The 22,372-nt window shown below is 37.1% G+C and overlaps 1 protein-coding gene across 1 annotated transcript; it reads left to right on the forward strand.

Moving 5' to 3' along the window:
* The first annotated feature begins 7,363 nt into the window (after positions 1-7,363).
* Positions 7,364-21,487, forward strand: LOC143391152 (NXPE family member 1-like). The gene is made up of 5 exons (XM_076843743.2): positions 7,364-7,462; positions 12,686-13,419; positions 16,174-16,235; positions 20,335-20,547; positions 20,952-21,487. The coding sequence occupies exons 1-5, from the start codon at positions 7,364-7,366 to the stop codon at positions 21,485-21,487; spliced, it is 1,644 nt and encodes a 547-aa protein (XP_076699858.2).
* The last annotated feature ends 885 nt before the right edge of the window (positions 21,488-22,372 follow it).

Here is a 22,372-nt window from a genome sequence, read left to right on the forward strand (position 1 = left end):
TTTCTTCTACTATTTTTGTAAATGGTTTGAACTTGTGTTCTTAGGGCCATGAAATGTATCATTGGGATGTTTACTTGGGATATTTCTAATATTTTTGTAGATGCCCATAGCTACAAATTTTTCTGTAAGCTAAACCCACATGAATACAGTTATCTCATAGTAGACAAAGGCTCCAAATGACATACATTAGAGGAAAGGTGGCCTCTGCAACAAATGATGCTGGGAAAATTGGAGATCCATTTGTAGCAAAATGAACCTAAACTCCTATCTCTCACCCTGCAAAAAAACTCAACTCTAAGTGGATCAAGGACTTAGGCATTAGACCAGAGATCCTGTACCTATTTGAAGAAAAAGTAGGCCTGAATCTACATCATGTCAGCTTAGGAACTGACTTCCTCAACAATTCTCCTAAAGCATAAGAAGTAAAATCAAGAATCTATAAATGGGATGGTATGAAACTCAGAAGCTTCTTTGCAGCAAAGGAAATGATCAAGAGTAGAAGAGTCTATAGAATGGGTGCCACCTGCACCTCAGATAGAGCATTAATCTCCAGGATATACAAAACCCCATAAAATTTAACACCAAAAAAACCCCAAATAACCCAGTCAATAAATGGCCAAAGGAACTGAACAGGCACTTCACAAAAGGAGAAATATAATCTGTCCAAAAATATATTTTAAAAATGTTCAACATTTATAGTAATTAAAGAAATGCAAATTAGAACTATACTGAGATTCCATCTTACTCCAAAGGCAGAATTTTCTTTCTGATATGTGGTATCAGAAAGTATTAGTAAACACACAGTACGAGGGAGTGGGGAATGGAAGCTCACTGGATAGACAAAGGGGAAGGACAAGAAGGGAGGAGGGATTGGAATACGAAAGACAGTAAAATGAATTGGACATAATATTTCTGTGTTCATATAGGAATACATGACCAATGAACCTTCACATCATGTACAACCACAAGAATGGAAAGTTATACTACATGTATGTATATTATGTGAAAATACAATCTACTGTCATCTATATCTAAAAAGAAAAAAAGAAGAAATTTTCTCTTGGAACCATCTTCATAGTTTTCAAGGCATTCTGATACATTGTATCTCTCTTCTATTTAATTATAAGCATTTTAAAATTTCTTCCTTGATTTCTTTTATCACTCATTCATCACATAAAAGTGTATTGTTCAAAATGTCTGAAAAAATGTTCAACATTTCTGTCAATTAGAGAAATGCAAATTAAAACTACACTCAGATTCCATCTCCCTCCAGTCAAAATGGCAACAATCAAGAATACAAGTCACAATGAATATTGGCCATAATGGGGGAAAATGTACACTCATAATTTAGATGGTGGAACAGGAAATTGGTGCAACCTCTCTGAAAAGCACTATGGAGATTAAAAAAAACAACACTTGGAATGGAACCACTATTTGACCCAGTTAACCTATTCTTCAGTATATATCCAAAGGACTTTAAATCAGCATACTACAGACACAGTTACATCAATGTTTATTTTAATAGCAGCTCACTTCTAAATAGCTAAGCTATGGAACCAAGTTAGGTGCCCTTCAACAGATAAATGGATAAAGAAAATGTGACATATATACACAACAGAATATTACTCAGCCATAAAAATAATGACTTTATGACATTTTCCAGTAAATTGATGGACCTAGAGAAAATAATAGTAAATGAAAAAAAAAAAAAAACACCAAAAAAACAAAGGTCAAATGTTCTCTCTGATATATGGACATTACCACACATGGAGTGAGGTTGATAAAATTTCATTGTATTGCCAAAGGGGAATGAAGGGAAAAGATGGGAAACATAAATAGGAAAGACAATGAAATGACTCTGACATAACTTTCCTATATTTACACATGAATACACTATAATGAATCTCCACATCATGTACAACTAAGAGCCTGGAACCCTAATTAGAATAAGATACAATCTGTGTATGTGTAAATATGTCAAAATATACTCTACCATCATACAGAACTAAAAATAAGAAAATTTTAAAATATTTCCTGAAAGTGTTTTGTCCAATTCTCATGTATTTATATATTTTAGGTATCTTTTCTTACTACTAATTCTTGATTTCATTCAATTATGATCAATAAAATGCAATGAATTATATCAATTTTTTATATTTGCTAAAATTTTCTTTGTGGCATAAACTATGATCTATTTTGGAGAAATTTTCATGAACAGCCAAGAATAAAGTAAATTTGGCTGTCACTGAATGAAATATATTATAGATGTCTATTCAATTCATTTGATTTATAATACTTTTTAGGTTTGAGTGTCCTTACTGAGTTTATATCTGAATGACCTATCTAGTGTGAAAGAGGTGTTGAAATCACCTAGTATTATTCTATTGGAGTCTATCTGCATCTTTGAGTATATGTCTCTCTACTAGACAGACTTTCAACTGAATTTTCATATGATTTATTGTATCTTGCATTTCCAAGATTTCTGTTTGGTTCTTTTTCAGTATCTTTATCATTATATTGAATTTCTCATTCATATTCTGTGTTGACTTATTGAATGAGCTGTCAGCTGGCGTGGCCTGGAGCAAAAGCTGGTTGAAATAGCTCTCAGCTTCCTTTTTCACCAGTAAAAGGGAAGTACTATCAACTGAAGTTTTGTCTAGACAAACTGTGTTCATGCACTCCCAGGGTGAGGCTGATATACCATTATAAATGGGAATTTCCTGCAGCTAGGGTTTAGCTCTAATTAGAACTTTGGGAATTTTTTAAGATGGTATCTGCCCAGAGATATTAGATCAATACAATGCTAGAGCCAGGAAGATGCTGATCTCAGGGTATCCAGATAATTCTACTCCCAGGTCAGGATAACCAACCTTCCCCAGGTCTCACACTCTCCAGCACCCATGAGAATGGCATGCCCAGGACCAGTCACAGTGTAATCATGCCTGCCTCATCAATTCCTAGACTCATTTCTTTAATTTTTTCTAATTAGTTGTACATAACAGCAGAATGCATTTTGTTTCATTGTACACAAATGGAGCACCGCTATTAATTTCTCGGGTTGGACACAATGCAGAGTCACACCATTTGTAATCCTGACTCTTTTCACCTGATCACTTGAGCCACCAGCTTCAAAGGGGAAAGCAAGTTGCACTACCCTCTGTATCTCTGACCTTAATCCCCCGGATACAATCTTCTCTGTAACTGTTTCAATCATGTTCTGCTAGGTACAGCTAATTCCTTGTAATGGCACCAGCCCAGACAGGGTGGCTATATTTACAGTGGTCTCCTGGGTTTCCCAGAGTAGCCAACTACAGCATGGCCATCTCAAGATGGCTCCGGTTTCTGTTCTCAACTTTCAACCAAGGATCACTGTCAAACCCCAATTCACTATGCAGCCTCTGCTTCAGCTAAATTCAGGCTACTTTTTGGTTATACAGGCTTTCCCATGTCTAATTTCTCCACTGTGTTTCTTTCTCTTTCTGTTACCCTTTTCCCTGTGGTTTACTGGTCCAAATGTCACCACCAACTTGGCTCCAATGTACTCTTTCTTGTTCTTTGTACAAATTACCTGAATTTCTGGGTCTGAAACATTGAGTTTTAGTAATTCCCTCTCCCATCTCACTGAAAAGCAGTATTCCTGTTGCTTGAATCCCAATTCATGGAACAAATGAAAAGTGCAGCCTCCCTCTAATCTGCCATCTTTGATCTCCCAGATGACAAACTATTGTAATGGAACTAACGGACTTTCAGAGTCCTTAGAGTGAGGGTGTGTTTACAAATCTGATCTCCCAGATAAAAAGAAAAAAGAATATATTCTTGCAGCCTTTGCCAATTTCCATGATGAAAATTTAGCCCTAATGGAAGACATTGGGAAAAGATTCACAAAATAGACTCTTAATAGTCAACATAATTAAGGCCTGGTATTACCTCTGCCAGTAAGAATTTCCAAGTAGAAGGTTATTGAAGACACTTGCATATGCAGAGTTAAAGCTAGGGAGTAGAATTTAAGTGAGACTTTGATTTAGAAATAAGTGAGATTATGTGTCCATAAGGCACAAAGTAGTACTGTGACTTATGATTTCTCTGTTTTAGTCAAAAGTGGTCTGCATTAGGGTTTCCAAACAGAGAACAAAGGCAAAATGAGTTAGTATCATGTTAGAAATCTTTCTGTTGCTGTGACAAAATACCAGGTGGTAAATGCCTTTAATGCCAGCCACTCAGAAGGCTCAGGCAGGAGGATTGTGAATCCAGTCTAATCTTAGCAACTTAGCAGGACCCTGTCTCAAAAAAATAATAATAATAAAACACCTACTGTTGGGTTCAATCCCTAGTACAACACTGAAATAACAATAATAATAATAGTAATAATGATAATAATAATAACAACAATAATAATAATGAGGAGAAGAAGGAGGAGGAAGCGGGGAAAACAACTCAAAAGAGGAAAGATTTTATTTTGGCACACAGTTTCAGAAGTTTCATTCCAGAGCCATTTGGTGCCATCCCTTTGACTTCTGTTGAAACAACATCATGGTGGGGAGCTCATGGTAAAGAAAATACTGTTCACTTCATGGTGGCTATAAACTACAAAGAGAGGAAGGGTCCAGAGACAAACTCTACCCTTCAAAAACATGCCCTTGGTGACTCACCCTTCAAATTGGGCTGTAACTCCAGAAGTTTCCATCACCAGCCAGGGACCAAATCTTCAACACATAAGCCTTTGGGGGATATAACAGACCCAAAATAATAACAGATATGGAGGATATAATAAAACACTAAAACCTGGCAATCTGTAAAATACCAGGCATTGAACCCAAAAGCACTTAAACAATGAGCCACATCCCCAGCCCTTGCATTTTACTTAGAGACAGGGTCTCACTGAGTTGCTTAGGTCCTTGCTAATTTGCTGAGACTGACTTTGAACTGGGATCCTCCTGCCTCAGCCTCATGAGCCCCTGGGATTACAGGCATGAGCCACTGTGCCCAGCAGTAAAATACCTTATTATAAAGAAGCACTCTGGCCACTCTCAAAGTGGCCTGCCCTGGCCAGCTAGTACTGAGTCAGTAGAAATGTTAGATCACAGATACACACAACAGAATGGGGTGTTTGTCAGGACTAATATCTTGTTGGGCACATATCAGCAATCTAAGGTGGATGGATTTAGCCTGAGGTGATTTTCCTCTTGGATAAGGTGATCTCCTCTAGAATGTTCAGCAGCCTCATGAAGTAAATGATACAGAGAATATAAAATAAACCAGTACAGCTTGTATTATAATAAAGGTATGCACAACAGACTTGCACAAAGGAATAGATTATTATCTAAAACTACTGAGGAAAGATCAGTTTGCACGCAAGCACAGACACAAATAATGAATAGAAATTTTCCAGCTTTTCCAAAGAGAGAATTGGAGGGGAAGGATGCAGGGATGGAAGAGGTGATGAGAATTTCAGGCAGCAGAGTATAGGCAATGACTCAGAACATGGAGGAATAAGGCTTATTCAGACACCAACAAGAAACTAGTGTTTCAACCAACATATTCTAATTCTCAGGAATGCTTATGTAAATCATTTTGTTGATTCACTTTACCTTCAGTATACTCCACAGTACCTGACACATATTGAGTAGGTACTCAGTGACTATTAAATAAGTGAATGAACAGAATAAGTTTACAAACCTAGGGAAATAAAGAGCCTAAGATGCATCAAAGTGCAAAGGTAATCATGCTTCTTTTTTTCCCAGTACTGCTGAAATATCCATATGAACTGCTTCCTTGATACATAAAAATAAATCAGACCAGTCATTGAAACTCACACACTATGAAATTCACTTAGAAGTCATAGAACCTGGGTGAGGTTCAGAATGCGGGGTGAGGGCTACCCACAGTAGCCCTTTGACACTGATATTGTATTATTGTATTATATTGTATTGAAAAAACTATTTGAACATTCTGAGAATATATGAAATTCCACTAGATGGAAGTTTAAGTTGCTCTGAAAAGCATGATTCTGCTTTCAAATTATTTATTTAATAAATATTGTGTTTTTCTGTCACTGTGCTAGGCACTGTGCACACAAACTGAGGCAGACACTACTTCTTTAGTAACTGGCAGTCATTGATGATCAGAAAGTAATCAAAATATTGCAGAACAGTGAGTGACACAGACTGGAGGTTGCCCCATTCTGTTCCCTTCTCCTGTGTTCATTCATTTCATCCCAACACTCACCTGGACCTAGAACTTACTGTTACAATTGCCCCCACACCAGCTTCAGTATTTAGGAGCCTCACTTCAATCATAAAACAATCATTTATTATGAATCATGACTGTGCACTGCATCTTGCTTAAACAATTTCTCCTTGGATTCCCCCAAAGTTAACCACCTCTAAACTCACCATTTGTTCTCTTTCATCCACTTTGTATCTGTTTTCCTTCTGCAACAACCAGACTTAAAAGACTTTTTTGAATTCCATTAAGTGAATTTCACACACACACACACACACACACACACACACACACACAAAATGAACATCACTGGGAATTTGGTAGGAAACAGAGAGGGATGTCTTTACATTAGGGCCCCAATGTAATAACTGTTTAAAGTATACAATCTTATTTCTGTTTCCATGACCACTTTACCATGGACATGGTGGGGAGGAGAGCGCTCTCTCTCTCTCTCTCTCTCTCTCTCTCTCTCTCTCTCTCTCTCTCTCTCTCTGTCTCCCTGTTTCCCACCTTCTCCTCCTCACTACCTCTTCTCATCTCTTTATTTTTCCTCATGTACTACATAATCTTGTTGAATCACCTCTTTTCTTTTACACAGAAAATTTAGTTCAATAGGGGTTTCCACTTCCGAATTTCGTACTCAGTGTTCAGCAAAAGTCACCTGCTCTGCTTATCTGGTCAGTTAAAAGGACCAACTGTCTTTAAAGGTGTTTTATAGATCATATTTTATAACAAAAACCTATTCTTATGGTCCTCAGCTATCCCAAGTCTTCCCCCAATAACAGATTAATGAATTAAATTTTCTGCTTTTCCTTTTAATGGTGGTCTGTGGATGTGGTAAGTGCTACAACTGAGAAACTGCACAGTGCAATGAGAGAATGTAAGAGGGACATATGTCTCCCATTTCGGGGTCATAGAAGAAGGAAGCAACAATCCTAAATAAAACTTGAATAAAGAGCAGCCAACAGATGGGCAAAGGAGTTGGTGCTATGGGCTGGTAGTTAAGAGAGAGAAAGAAAGTGGTCAGCAAGGAGAAACAAAGACTCGGGAAAAATCTCAGGTGAAAAATAAAGCAATGTGTACAGAGTGACTCGCTTTTTGTATGATTCTGTCTTGCGTTGTTTTTCCTAGGACTCTCATCATGTTCTCAAATGCAGTGCTTCAGAAAATACTGCTGGTGTTGACATCTCTTTTAGTCATCGCCTGGATAACTTCTATAATTTCTCAAAACTCCACAAAGGTATGAACAATTTTCTGGTTTGAAACCTCCATCTGTAACTCTGTCAACTGAGAACCTGTAAATCAGTCCTTCCTCTTCCCTCCACTCCAACTCTGCTCTCTTCTCTCCTTCTCTACTTCATTTCAGAGGGACATTGTCTGCATTTTCTCTTTCTTCATTTTCCATTCGTCTTCAATCCAGTCCAATCAGATTCTACCTCATACATGCCCCAAAATGGCTCTTGTGAAGGCCACTAGCTTCCCCGTGATTCTGAGTACTTGTCACCAAATCAGGTGCATATATTTCTTCCAGTTTGCTATTTTTCTTTTTATTTTGTCTATGATTATTTTTCATGCAAAAGTTATTTTTTACTAAAACAATTTCCTTTGTTGTTTCTGGTAATTTTTTTTCTTTTTTTGGTTCTGGGGATTGAACCCAGGGGCACTTAACCACTGAGGCACATCCCCAGGCATTTTTATTTAGAGACAGGGTCTAGCTGAGTTACTTAGGGCCTCATTAAGTTGCTGAGGCTTGATTTGAATTTGCAATCCTCCTGCCTCAGCCTCCTCCGCTGCTGAGGTTACAGTTATGCATCACTGTGCCTGGCTGTTTCTGGTAAATTTTAGTCAGAAGATTTTCTACTACAAGCTTATATGCGAATCTACCCATGTTTTCTTATATTTTTGTTTTGCATGATTCTATTGTTTGTTTCTAAACATATGATTCACTTCAAGTTTGCTGTGAAATTGTATATGATATTGACCTAATTTTGTTCTTCCTTATGGCTATCAAGTTAGTTTATTCCTCTTAGTAAAATTAAATTTAACCTCCCCTCAATTGGGTGTAGCTTCTATAACATACTAAATTTCTGTATGTAATAAGGTCTATTTTGATTCTTTATTCTGTTCCAGTTTTTATTCATATCCCAATTCTACTCTATTGTACTTTTAGAAGTAAACATTACTATCTAATAGGGCTCACCTTAGCACACACATCATCCCTGATATCTTTTTCCCATATTTTTCTGGCTATTCTTTCTTACTTATTCTTTCAAGTAAACTTTCTAATGGACCTTTCTGATCTAGAAAATACTCAGGATATTTTTATTCCATTGAATACATAAATTAACTTTACAAGAAACAATAGCTTCATGATGTTTTCTATCTAATAACATAGTTCCCCTTCCAGTGGCTCAGTTTGTTTCCTGAGCCAGGCACTGTGGCACACACCTGTAATCACAGTGGCTGGGAAGGCTGAGTCAGTAGGATTGTGAGTTCAAAGCCAGCCTCAGCAAAAAAACGAGGTGCTAAGCAACCTAGTGAGAACCTTTCTCTAAATAACATACAAAATAGGGCTGATATGTGGCTTGGTAGTCAAGTGCCCCTGAGTTCAATCCCCATTACCAAAAAAAATTATTATATATATATTATATGATTTTTTTCCTCATATAATTTCCTCATGTAAATATTGGACACATGTGAAATATATAACTGAATATCTCAGTGTCATTTGGCAACCATATACCAGACCATTTGTTTCATTTGACCCTATCTGTAGTTGTGTCTGCACATGTGAAAGCTACTGATTTTTATACATTAAATGTATTACCTAACTTTTTGCTCAGTCTTTCTATTGTCTGTAGCCATTCTTCCATTTCTACTTTGAGGTTTTCCATAAAAATATCCCCTGCATCTGAAAAGAAAGACTATTTTACCTCTTTTTTTCCCAATTCCAATGACTTATTTGCTTTCCCTTACCAAGTAACATTTAGCGAATTCCTCCAGCCCAATGTTAAATAGTAGTAGAATGTGGGAAATTTACTTGTCTCATGCCTCATTTGGTGGCAAAGCCTCTCCTGTTACCTTTTAAGTAAAATATTAATAGAACATCTTATGGGTGGAATATGTAAATTTATTTTTGTTGAGTGTTTTATAACAAAATTGTGCTAAGTTATTTGAAGTAATATCCTTTTGCTCCAGTTAATACTATAAGGCAATTAATAAACAAATACTACTTTTCACCTCTCTTTCTACTGTTCAACTATTTTCATGGTGGTATTACCTCTATAATCTCAGAGTACAGAGCCATTGCATAAATATTCTATTCCTTGTAAGCATCAATTAGAATTATTCCTGTAAGCTAATAGATATTTAGTTCTTACCACAAACACATATATCAAACTTTACAGTTATTCTCATTGCTTAAAGTTCAGTCTGATTTAATAGGTTCTTTAGAAGGATTCAGAAAAAAATACTATCCTATAGTTCAAAAATTTGTCTTTGATAATTAACACAAAGGTCAATTTGTCTTATTTTATTTTAAAATCCCTGCCTTATGTTTCTTTCTTTGCATTCCTTAAATATTTTACTCCAGTGAATTTTAGCTTAAAATACAGATGTTAATGAGTAAAGAAAATAAAAATTTAAGAAAAAACACAAATAACTATAAAGTGGTATGCTACACAAGGAAAAATCTACAAAAGAAAATAAAATCATCATACATTTGGATGAACCTAGCAAAATACCCACACATTAAAATTAGAACATTCAGAGTTACAAGCTAAACTTGATATGTCACAGCGATAGTAGGTAATTTATTATACCTATTTCAGAAACTTATAAATCAGACTCCAAAATTAGTAAATATCTATAAGATTGGAAAACAATAAAAAAAATGATCTAACACAAACCCATACGGGAAGGGAGGGAGTTTAAATAGTGAATTAAAAGGTATATTTTTATTTAGATATTGTTTGGTTCTGTTGTAAAATTCATTTGTTTCTTTAAAATAGTTCCTCCATATTGCTGATATTTCCTATCTTTCCAACCATTACCTCATTTAGCAGTTATAATACCAGTTTCGAAGACCTTGTCTGATAATTCTAATATGTTTTCTCCATGTTTGTTTCCATCAGTTGTCTCCTCCTTTGAGAGATAGTGCATGTTTCTGGTTCCTTCTATGCTGAATAATATTTAATTATATACTAAAACTTTAACTGTTATATTGTGGGACTGTAAATTCTGTTTTACTCCTCAGGAGTGTATTAATATTTTTGAAGTGGCCAATGATTAACTTAATTCAACTTGAACTGCAAACTATCTCATCTGTGATTAAAAGTGATTCAAACCTTAATTAATGAGTTGTTTATATGATCAAAGTTGACATTAGGGTTGTTTATACTATACCATGTCAAGATGAAGAAAATTCTGGTTGAATCTTGGTTTGGATGTCATTGGAGTTTGGACACTTAGCAGATGCCCATCAGACTTTGGCTGTGGATCTTTCCTGTGTTGCAGGGGTGCAGGAGCCACTTCCCTAGTTGCTATGAAATTCCCACCAGCAGCTTCTGCTTTGTCAGCACACACACACACCCCTCTAAACTATCTTGTATTTACATATATTTATATAAATATACATCTGAGGAGAAAGAGACAATTTAAAGGCCATGTTTATGAGTGAAAACTTTCACTTTTCCTATATTGCTGTTATCAAGTTTTAGTATAAGGTATAATATAACTCATTATATAAGTTAATAATATTTGTACTCACAAATGAAAATTGTTCAGCCTGTGACTTTAGGAGGTGGGCAAAATGAAAAAAAAATGTTTTCATCATCTTTATATTGTTATTAGTATTATATATATTGTATAGTTATATTCTATCCCACTTCTCTATTCGTAGTGTGTATACTAAGGTTTATGCTTTCATAAAACACAGACATACATGAAAGGATTCTAATTTAAATTTCATATATTTGCATCTCTCACTATTTCTTTTTTTAAAGAAAGAGAGAGAGAAGACAGAGAGAGTTTTTTAATATTTATTTTTCAGTTTTCGCTGGACACAACATCTTTATTTTTATTTCTATGTGGGGCTTAGGATCAAACCCAGCGCCCCGCGCATGCCAGGCAAGTGCATTACCCTTGAGCCACATCCCCAGCCCTCTCACTATTTCTTACATGGCATAACCAAAGGTTTCTCAGTTCTCTAAGTTTTCCCAAAGATTGAACTTAGATTTTCTTCATCTATTTTTTAGTTATATCTCATTTCTTGGTTTCCAGTCTCTTTTGGTTTACTATGCCACTGTGATACCAACCACCAGGGTTTTACTGATTGAGGGTGGGCCACAGAGTATGCACGAAAGGATTTTTTGTACTGCTGAGATTTGAGATCTACATATGTTCTTACATGTGAAGCAGTTGACAATCACTGATCTATAACCAGTGTTCTCAAGCTTATCTGAACACAGGATGTCTGTGAAGTGTTTGAAAACCACATACTTCAGGATTGCAGTTTAGTGACTATGGTTCAGTTGACCTGGACTGCAGCCTCAGAATCCATGTTTTGAGAAAAGCTTGGCATTTGCTTCTGATTATCAACAAGATTCAGAAACCACTGAATTTGAGCACCTCTAGAACACTGTACAGTGACAACTAAGGTTGTTGGGATTTCTAAATGAGAAGTTAACAGGTATTTAGGTGGTTTGGAGAAAAGAAAAAGGTAGCCACCAATGCAGAAATTGGAGAAAGTGTTAGTAAAATGCAAGATGTACAAGAAAGGAAAGTCATCTCCTAAAAAGAAAAGCAGTCAGTCTTGTCAAAATAGAGTGCACAGGACAAAGTGCAGAACTAGGCTGGAAAGACAGACCAGAGCATAAAGCCCTGTTAAAATTGGATTTTATCCCAAGAATCATGAGAAGACATTAAAGGGGTTTAAGGAGGAAGCAGATGTGAGTAGAGTTTTGCTTTCAAAGGGCTGATAAACTACAAGGGGGAAAACTGAAGGGAGAGAAAGCAGGGCTGTCCTCATGAAGCCTGAGAACCACTTCCCAATAGAGGAGGAAACTACAATCCAGGGGAAAAATGGTGGCAGCTGGAACCATGATAAGCTGGGGAGGAAAAGATGGTTAAACATGGGTAAAAGTATACTGAGGAGGAACTAGGAAATGAGCTATTGGGAGTAGGGTGTATCTGAAAAGGAAGAACAAATGAACCAGCATCATCTTCTTAGTCAGATGCATTATTTGAGATATAAATCTAAGATTGAATATATTTATTTATAATTGCTCAGACATTCTCCAAAATATTGATGTAAAAATATAATTTTTTAATTTATGCAGAATTGTCAGAAAGTTTAAATGATATGGATGATAATAGGTGAACTCAAATTCATTATAAGTAAAATTTTAAAAAATTACTGGGAACAGTTTTATTGAATAGTATGTCCTGTTTGTTATCATTTCAGCTTTGGTCTGCTATAAATGTACCCATCAGCTTTTATCACTGGAACATCTCCACAAACTGTTCATGTTCTGAAATAAAAATGAGCCCTGTAAACACACCAACAGAAACTGAGCTGAGAATAAGGAAGATCCTGGAAACACTAAACGAGATGATCCCGCCCAGACCCTTCCCCCATGAGGACACCACCACCAGTGCCACACACAGCACAGCCACCCTCCTCAACCCTAGGGACACATACTGCAGGGGGGACCAGCTGGACATCCTGCTGGAGGCCAGGGACCACCTGGGACGCAGGAAGGAATATGGAGGGGACTTCCTCAGGGCCAGGATGTCCTCCCCAGCCCTGAAGGCAGGAGCCTCAGGAAAGGTGACAGACTTCCACAATGGCACCTACCTTGTCAGCTTCACTCTGTTCTGGGAGGGCCAGGTTTCCCTGTCTCTCCTGCTCATCCACCCCAGTGAAGGGGTGTCGGCTCTCTGGAGGGCAAGGAACCAAGGCTATGATAAAATTATTTTCAAAGGTAAATTTGTTAATGGCACCTCCCAAGTCTTCACTGAATGTGGCCTGACCCTAAACTCTAGCTCTGAACTGTGCACCTACCTGTATGGGAGAGACCAGGAAGCCTTCTACTGCAAGAAGCCTCAACACATGCCCTGTGAGGCCCTGACCTATATGTCCTCCACGAACCGAGAAATTTCTTATCTTTCTGTCAAGGAGAAAAGGCTTTTCCATAAGTGAGTATAATTTTCAATACAATGAGAGCTATTGGGATTAGCGTAATACATAGCTGTCTCAATATTGATCCTCTCAGATACTTCCTCCACTCAAAGTTATAGTCATATATGTGATGTGATATTTTCATGGCATCCCTGTTTATGACTCAACACCATAGTTTGCATTTTGATTGATACAGTCACAAAAAGACGGTTACACAGGAAGAATTCAATAATATACATGCATTTACATCTCTGTATTAATAAGGATTGTTACTATAGATATATGTTTTACAAAATACACTCTGTGGAAAACTATTTTGCTGTGTTCATAGATGTTCCACATTAGGGAAAAAAGATTCCTTGTACATATATAAAAACATCATGCTACTTTACCTTCCATATTGTATCCCACAGATTCTGCCTCTTAAATGTCTTTATTTTTCATTCCTCTCCATGCCCAGTGCTGCTATCCAAGTAGAGACCACTACTACCTCATTTGCGTGACTGAAATGGGTCCCCGCCTGGTCTCCCTTTCATCACCCATCATACCCTCCTTACACTGCAGCCTGAGCAACCTTTCTAAAAGGCCAGCTCCTAAGGTGCATGGGCTCTCTCTTGTCCAGTGAGGAGATCCACGGAACAGGGTAGAGGAGAGTGCGGCTGCGGAGTCGCTAATCAAGATCTGCAGAGAACAAGGAGGAAGCAGATCTGATGTTACTACGCAGGTACCAAGTATATATACCCAGGCATTAGCTTAGCAGATTACGGCAGCCACCAATACAATTTCCAGCCAACTGTTCTTGCAGCAACCAATCAAGGAATGGGCCATGGAGCAACACAGGGACTGCAACACCCGGCCTCACACCCAGGGCTGTGCCTACGGGGTAAGCAGTTTGCCGATGGCACAGGGGAATGATTTGCCACTCAGATGCCCTTAAGGTATGCCATGTATGCAGTACTCCATGTACTTGTCCCCACACTATGGGTCATCTCTAGCTGATCTCATGATCAGACACGCCTCAGTGTATACTGCTTAGGGTGGAGGAGTCCTTCTACTTCTCCACATTGTTACCTGGAAGCCCTGGTTGACCAGCCTCCTCTAACCTCAGTGCACATTTCCCCTATCAATCTTGGCTGCAGCCACACCTGCCCTTCTCCCACTCTTCACAAACAGATGTGCATTCCCTGGTCTCCTTGTTCTCCACTAAGATGGAAATGGAAACAATTCACTTTGTGGCTTAGAATTAACTATCAGGGTTTTCTCATGGGCTTCTCTGAGTATTTGCAAAAGGAAATTATCACACACACACACACACACACACACACACACACACACACCACACACAAGAACAATGAGCAAAACTCTGAGGCATATATCAGTCCCAGAGACTTATGTTCACTTGTTAATTTTCCAGAAGCCTCAGTCCACTTCCTTTTCACTTTTCATCTTGCCAAAATCTATTCTCTTACCCCTAGAGACTTATTTTCTCTACATGTGGCAACAGTGAAATGCTAGATTCTGAGCAATTCCTTTCTTAGCAGTTTTCAAAGTCAGGCTTAGAAGTTTTTTTCCACAAGCTTTCAAAAATATTTGCTTAGAAGAAATAAGAGTAGACATTGAACATGGAAAACTAACACACATTCCATATGCTAATGCAGTCATCCAGAGGCTTATGCAGCTATCCTGGTCTATAGTGCATGGCTTACTTCTGAACAAATAAAAGCACAGTTGGTTTTCTTTTCTTCTTTTTTGTCTCCAGTGTGCATCTCACCACATCTCTTCCTCCCCATTAACCATCCTGATGGCTGAACTTCACTAAGGATCACTTACCATTTTATGGGATTGGATCTAAAGAAACATCCATAGCATAGAACAGGGTACAACTTATATTTGTTGTATACATGTTGTACTAGGCACCTGAGTCTTCATCACTCCCTTGACCCCTTCCTGCCGGCCTCCGTTTACACACAGTCGTACACAGGAGATAAGCAGTAGGGCTGAAAGTAGGAAGATTCCGGTAGGCTTTCATCAAGTGGAGGAAAGAATCAGTGTACAAATAGAGCGTGCATTTATTTATTCATGCATCAGGTTGGACATTACTTTCTGCCAGTCACATTGATGGATATTTAGGGTACAACAGTGCATACATATGAATACATTACCTTTCTTCACATGATCCTCATAAAGCACATATTGCAGGACAAACTGAAGGTAAAAGCAGGAAACATGCTTAAGGAGGAAAACAGGGGCTCTGTGATGAGGGGTCTTGGTGCCATGACAAGGAGCCTGGACTCCTTAGGTAAATGATGAGAACCCAATCAAGGGCTTTAAACAATAATGCAGTTACATTTGTCATTGGAAAGTGTGCTCTGGAGGGTGTGTTAAAGAAATTAGGTGGAATAAAACTTAGGTTGGCCAACTAGAGGCTCACAATAATTCAAGAAAAATATTTTATAAACTTGAATGGGTGATATGGAAGAGGATAAAGAACTTGCAGATTTGATACACATTATGAATCTAAGATTCTAGGACATACTATTGCATATGGCAGATGAGAAGAGCTGCCCCGGACTTCAGATAGTCTCCACAAGATAGAAAGACTTCCAAAACCTAATTTACTTATAATACCCAGTATTCTCAAATTTATAATAAAAATAATAGTTTCAATTATTAAAAAATTAAAAGTTATCCTTTACCTGCAAGGAGGTGATTTATGTGGCCTGTGCTGTATGAAAACACAACAGGCTAATCTATGATCTTATTTTTTGAAGGTCCAAAGTGGGAGTTGAAATGATGAAAGACCTTAAAAATATTGATGTCTCCCATTGCAACAGTAAGTCTGCTTTTTTTCCTGGGGTAGATGTATGTGTCATGTGTCTTATACAGAGAAAAGTTATCAGTGTTAACTCTATTAGTTGTAGATTTCCAGCAACATGATTCTTAGAAGATGTCTGTGATCTCAGTCTTTTTAAACATTATAGAAGAAATCAATTCAAGGAAATTAGTTTAAACTTGGTTTATAGAAGATTTCTTCTTGACTTATCCTAAAGGAGAAAATATTAGTATCCTACATTCATCTCCTAGAGTCTGAGGTGCTGTACAGATGTCTGTGATGGGTACCCATGGCTTCAGAGCAGGAACACTCTGGCTTTGATTTCCTCATCTCTGTTGACATAATTCCACCTTTTAGTTGGTGCACTTAGCAATTTCATATGAAGTTTCTAATTGTTTCAACAGCAAATACAAAGCAACGTTACACGTGAAAGAATAATATTTGTGCTTATTTATACCTTAGCTTTATTTTTTAAATTTTTTACACATAGGTGGACTTTTCTTTTATTCATATATTTGTATGTGGTGCTTAGAATCGAACCCAGTGTCTCACATATGCTAGGCAAGTGCTCTGCCACTAAGCTACAGCTCCAGCCCCTATACCTTAGCTTTAAATAATTATATATAAAGCCTGTGATTGGTAAACTTGACAACTCATGATTTATTTCTTATATTTATTCATTTTTTTCATACAAGGCATTTTGACTCAACTAAGTAAAATTAATACATAGTAAGTTTGTGATCTAAAAATGTTTAATCTTGAGCTGGGATTGTGACTCAGCGGTACAGTGCTTATCTCGCCCATGCGAGGTCCTGGGTTTGATCCTCAGCACCACATAAAAATAAATAAATAAAATAAACGTATTGTGTCCAACTACCACTAAAAAATATTTTTAAAAATTTAATCTACCAACTCTGTGAAGAAAGCAAAACGCAGAAGGAGTTAAGTTAAAGTTCATATTTGAGTAAGTCCTGAAGAATATCTGTAATCAGAGAATGAGGTGAAAGTGAAATTTCATAAAGATCATGGTAGAATTGTCAGAAGTAAGAAAATAATATAAAACATCAGCTAATTTTGAGTACTTTCTAGCTGCCTATATATTTATATATTGAGATAAAGAAAACTTTGAATCATACACTTAAAAAAGCCTTCCTTGCTAGAAGTTATTTAATTGTCTTTCCTGGATTCTTTCATGTGGTAAGGTTTTTAAAAATATTTTTTATTTGTCAATGGACCTTTATTTAATTAATTTATTTATTCATGTATTGTATGTGGTGCTGAGGATTGAACCTCGTGCCTCACAATGCTAGGCCAACACTTTGCCACTGAGCCCCAGTCCCAGCCCCAGCCCCAGGTTTTTTTTTTATCCATTCATGACCAAAATTATCTGGACCCTATTGAGCCTAGAAAATAGGAAGAAGCCAAATTATGGAAATTCTCAAGGGCATGCTGTAGATTTCAGTGTTTATTTGGTAAACTTTTGAAAACTCCATTGATCAACTGAGGAAGAGAGTGGTATGCTCCCCTTTATACTTCAAAAGGCAAATTCACAAGTGAACAAAATAAGTATGAACTACATAAAGAGATTTAAATTGTTACTAAGGGACATAAAATAAAATTTATACATGGAAGAAAATATGATGTTTCTGGATGGGATGAGTTCACATTTAAAGGATGTGAATTTTCTCTGCATTAATTTCTTCTTTCTGCTACAACCAAGTGGATTTTAATAAAATGAACATATTCTCTTAGTGTTATTCTTCCAACACCCAATATCAGTCTCACCAAGTGAGTCAAGATAGAGAAAACCTGTATTCTTTTCTGGAGGTCTATGGAAGAAGCTGTTTCTTTGCCTTTTGGGCTTCTAAAACATGCCCCCCTTATTTGTAACTAAAAAATCAAAACAACAACAACAACAAATAAAACTAAGATCTTTCTTATCAAAACCACAACAATGGGTCAGTTACTCAGGTAACATGTTTCTGGCCTACCTTCTGCCTCCCTCTTTCAATTTAGAGGATCAGTGAAATTAGACTGAACCCCTTCCCCTAGATAATCCAGGATTGTCCCCTCTCAGAGTCTATACACTTAGTCAATCTTGAAAATCTTTCTGTCATACAAGGCAACATATTCACAGGTTTGAGGAATTAGGACCTGAATATAATGGGGAGCCACAGTCTGCCTACTATAATCTCTAAACAAAAAGGTGAGCAAAATTAACCACAAAATATTGAGCCTATTCTAAAATAAAATTGTGTAATAATCATAAGGAAATAAATTCTCTGGCATGTAAATATTATACAGGATACACTTTTCAATAATAAGCTCAAAGGCTATCATCTTGAATATGACAGTACATTACTGAGATGGCGAATACTTGGTAATTATGGGTGTTGAGTTTTTAGGCTTATGATATTCAAGCATCCATGATGCAGTGTTATTGAGCTTCCTACAAGAGCAACTATGTCACAGTAAAATATCAACATGATTATAGGATTAGGAAAACTACCTTTGGCAAGAAAGATCACAAGGATTTAATAGCTCTTCCAGTTTCATTTTCTAATTCTGCCACCAGCACCATTTTGCCACTTTGTCCTCAAATTACAAATACATTTAACTGTTGATATTCATAGGGGGGGTGCCTTCAGGACCCACCAGGGACATCAAAATTGATTCCAAGATGTTTACCTCTTATATACAATGGCATGGTACATGGTATAAACTACAACATCTTCCCATATATTTTAAATCATCTCCAGAATACTTATATCACCCAATTCAACATGCATGCTATATAAATAGTTGCTATGCTATATTGTTTATGGAAAAAAGGAGAGAAAAATGTGCATGTGTTTAGCAAGATAAAAAAAAATTCCCAAATATCTTCCATCCATAGTGGGTTGAATCCATAGATACAGATCCCATGGATACAGTGGCTCAACTGTACAGTAGCAACACGTAAGGAAATACTATTTTGTGGACACAGGCAAACAGAGACTGCAATGCCTATGAGGAGCTAAATAAGGAAGGTAAAGCAAAGACTGCTGGTAATCCCCCACTATCCATTCCTTTCTCTTACTCCAGAAGAGAAAACATTAGATTAGCTGAACCCCTGGCCACCTTTCCTTGTGGCTACTCATGGCCACATTACATTTTTTCTAGGAGTACAAATAGGAAAATTATGGGAAATTTGTATATAACACCTTTAAAGGCAAAACAGCTTGCCCTCCTCATCCATTTGTCTCCTTCCTACTGGCTGAACTATAAAAGGAAGTTCAGTGGTAATGTGCTGACCTAGCATTCAAAGGCTCAGGGTCCCATTCCACACACTGCAAAAAAATCAAAACAACAACAAATAAAACTAATGAGGCAATGGCTCAGCAGTGGTGCAGCAGCATAGAGCTTGGCAAGGAAGCATAATGTCAGACATCTGAGGACGTTTGTTATAGCATGGCAGAGTTGGTGCTCTGCCACATGGGGTACCTTAGAAGACAGACCATTAGAAAGCCTGCCATTCTAGGAAAACAGGCTGCAATGGCTCAGAATATTGGTTTCTGTGGAATACTGCAAATTACCTTTAGCAAGGTCCTATTAAAAAAACAACAACATTAAGTCAAGGTAAATATTTTATACTGTTGAAGGTTTTCAAAATATGTGCATGTTATATTTGAAGCCATTTTTTAAACACGGCACACTTCATAGTTCCTTCATTGGTGGAACAAATAAAAATGATTCAATAACAAAGACAACAGCTGGCAATCCAGTAACACCATTCAGGGTAGAGAACAGAAAAGTCACTATCACATCACAGGAATGGAGAGAGAGAGAGAGGGGAGGGGGAGGGAGAAGAAAGGACATCACAACTTAGCTAACGAGCCCAGCTGGGAGAAAATGAATGGGAAGAGTCAGTATGACTCAAAATCTCTCAAAAGAATGAGTAGCAGAGCCTAAAACAAAGCCTGTGGTCAAAAAATACCTCTAGTAAGACAGAAGACAAGACTGTAGGGAGAGAGAAAGAAATCAGGAAGGGAAGGACCAAGAAAGGAGGCTGGTGTTCACATGCCACTACCACCACTCACCACAGGATCTCTGCTCCCAGAGAGTGAAAAGAGCACAGAGAAATGCCAAATTGGAACGAAGATTCCTGTCCCTGGTGGATACACTTTACAAGGAAGGTGGATAACAACATTTTGTAACCAGATTCAACTAGATACAAATAACATCAATGGCTGCTTGAAAGGAAAACTCATTTACCTCCTGGGAGACTCCACAATATGTCAGTGGATCTACTACTTACCCAAAGTTGTAAAAAGTATGTACCTACTTTATATTCTTTTGGAAGTTCTGGCTGATCATAAAGTACTTTCAGTGAGGTCTCCATCTGTTCTCACTTGGGCTGAGTTGTTTATTATTATTATTATTATTATTATTATTATTATTATTATTTCACTTAGCTTTCTAGAATGCAATCTTAATTTGAAATCTGCTTTATTACCTCTTTCATAAGAAATGTTTTTCCTGTGTATAAACTCCAATGAAAACTTCAGATTTTGATTGACGTTTCACGCGTGTGAATTAGTAATTTATTCCAGATGTTAGACTGCTTCCGACAAAAGTATATCAGGTAGATATTGTAAATGATATTGTGAATATTCTTTTAAAATGCCCTAACATTACTTTTTAGTTAAAATCTGTTTTGTTTTGTTTTTTAATCAGCACTGAAATATTTTGATCTTCATGAAACCGGATCTTTTCCGAAGCGTTTGCTTCTGGATGCTGGAAGACATACTCAAATTCAATGGAAAAAACATGGCTTTCCTATTATCACTCATAATCTCTACTCTGTGACAGATGAAGCTTACATCCCTCGAGAAATTGACCTAATATCAGGGGATAAAAACACAGCCATTGCGATAACCTTTGGCCACCACTTCAGACCCTTCCCCATTGACCTTTTCATTCGCAGGGCCATCAGTGTTCGAAAAGCTATCGAACGACTATTCCTAAGAAGCCCAGACACTAAAGTGATCATTAAGACAGAAAATATCAGGGAGATGCACGTAGAAACAGAGTGGTTTGGAGACTTCCATGGTTATATTCAGTATCTTATCCTGAATGACATTTTCAAAGACCTCAATGTGGGTGTCATTGATGCCTGGGACATGACCATTGCATATGGCACCAATAATCTCCACCCACCTGATCATGTGATTCGAACTCAGATTAACATGTTCTTAAGCTACATTTGCTAAAGCATAAGTATAAAAAATTACTAAATACCAATTTTTACTCCCCTTGTGTCGATGAAATTTTATTCATTTTAAGTATTAAGAAAATCAAATTTAAAAGAATACCCATGGGATTATTTGTGGGACACTTACAGACAATGAGAATGGAACTGAGATGCAAATCCCAGAGTGTGATATGTAAGGAATGATCATATCATGCCTGGAGCTTGTCTGTGTGTAAATAATAAATATTTTAGGCATGGCTGAGTTTGATTTCTGTTACTCATGGCTGAACAGAGAGTAAAAGGGAGTAAATATGTAATTGTCATGATGTTCTAAAACTGTCACCTAACTTTCTCTGTAAATGCATAGTGAGTAAATATTTTGGAATCTGCAGGCTATCCTGCCTCTGTCACAACTGCTCCACTCTGCACTGCAGTACAAAAGCAGCTGCGGACAACGTGTAAAGTGAGTGGGTTATATTTTAATTAAACTTTAAGAGTGGACAAAGAAGCTTGTATTTCATATAATTGATGCATCAGGAAATAGTATTCTTCTTTTGATTCCCCCTCCACCCCAATTATTTAAACACTCAAAAAACATTTATAGATCATAGCTTCACCAAAAATGTAGTGGATATATTTAGCCCCTGGGCCTACTTTGATGGGGCCTGATTTAAAACAAACAAATTGGTAGAATTGATCAAAAATTCCTCCAAAGTTAAGGGAAAAACTAGTACAAACTACAAATAGAAGAAAATTCCCATAAGTTGAGAAAATTGATCTAATAGAAAACTATAAGCAACATCACTTTCTGAGTGAAGCACAGCAAACATTCCTTACCAAGTCAGATAACAGAGCTGAGGACTTCTCACTAGCTCTATCTACCTGTGAACTGCAGTACACCTCA

The sequence above is a fragment of the Callospermophilus lateralis genome, chromosome 2 (assembly GCF_048772815.1).
Source record: "Callospermophilus lateralis isolate mCalLat2 chromosome 2, mCalLat2.hap1, whole genome shotgun sequence".
NCBI lineage: Eukaryota > Metazoa > Chordata > Mammalia > Rodentia > Sciuridae > Callospermophilus > Callospermophilus lateralis.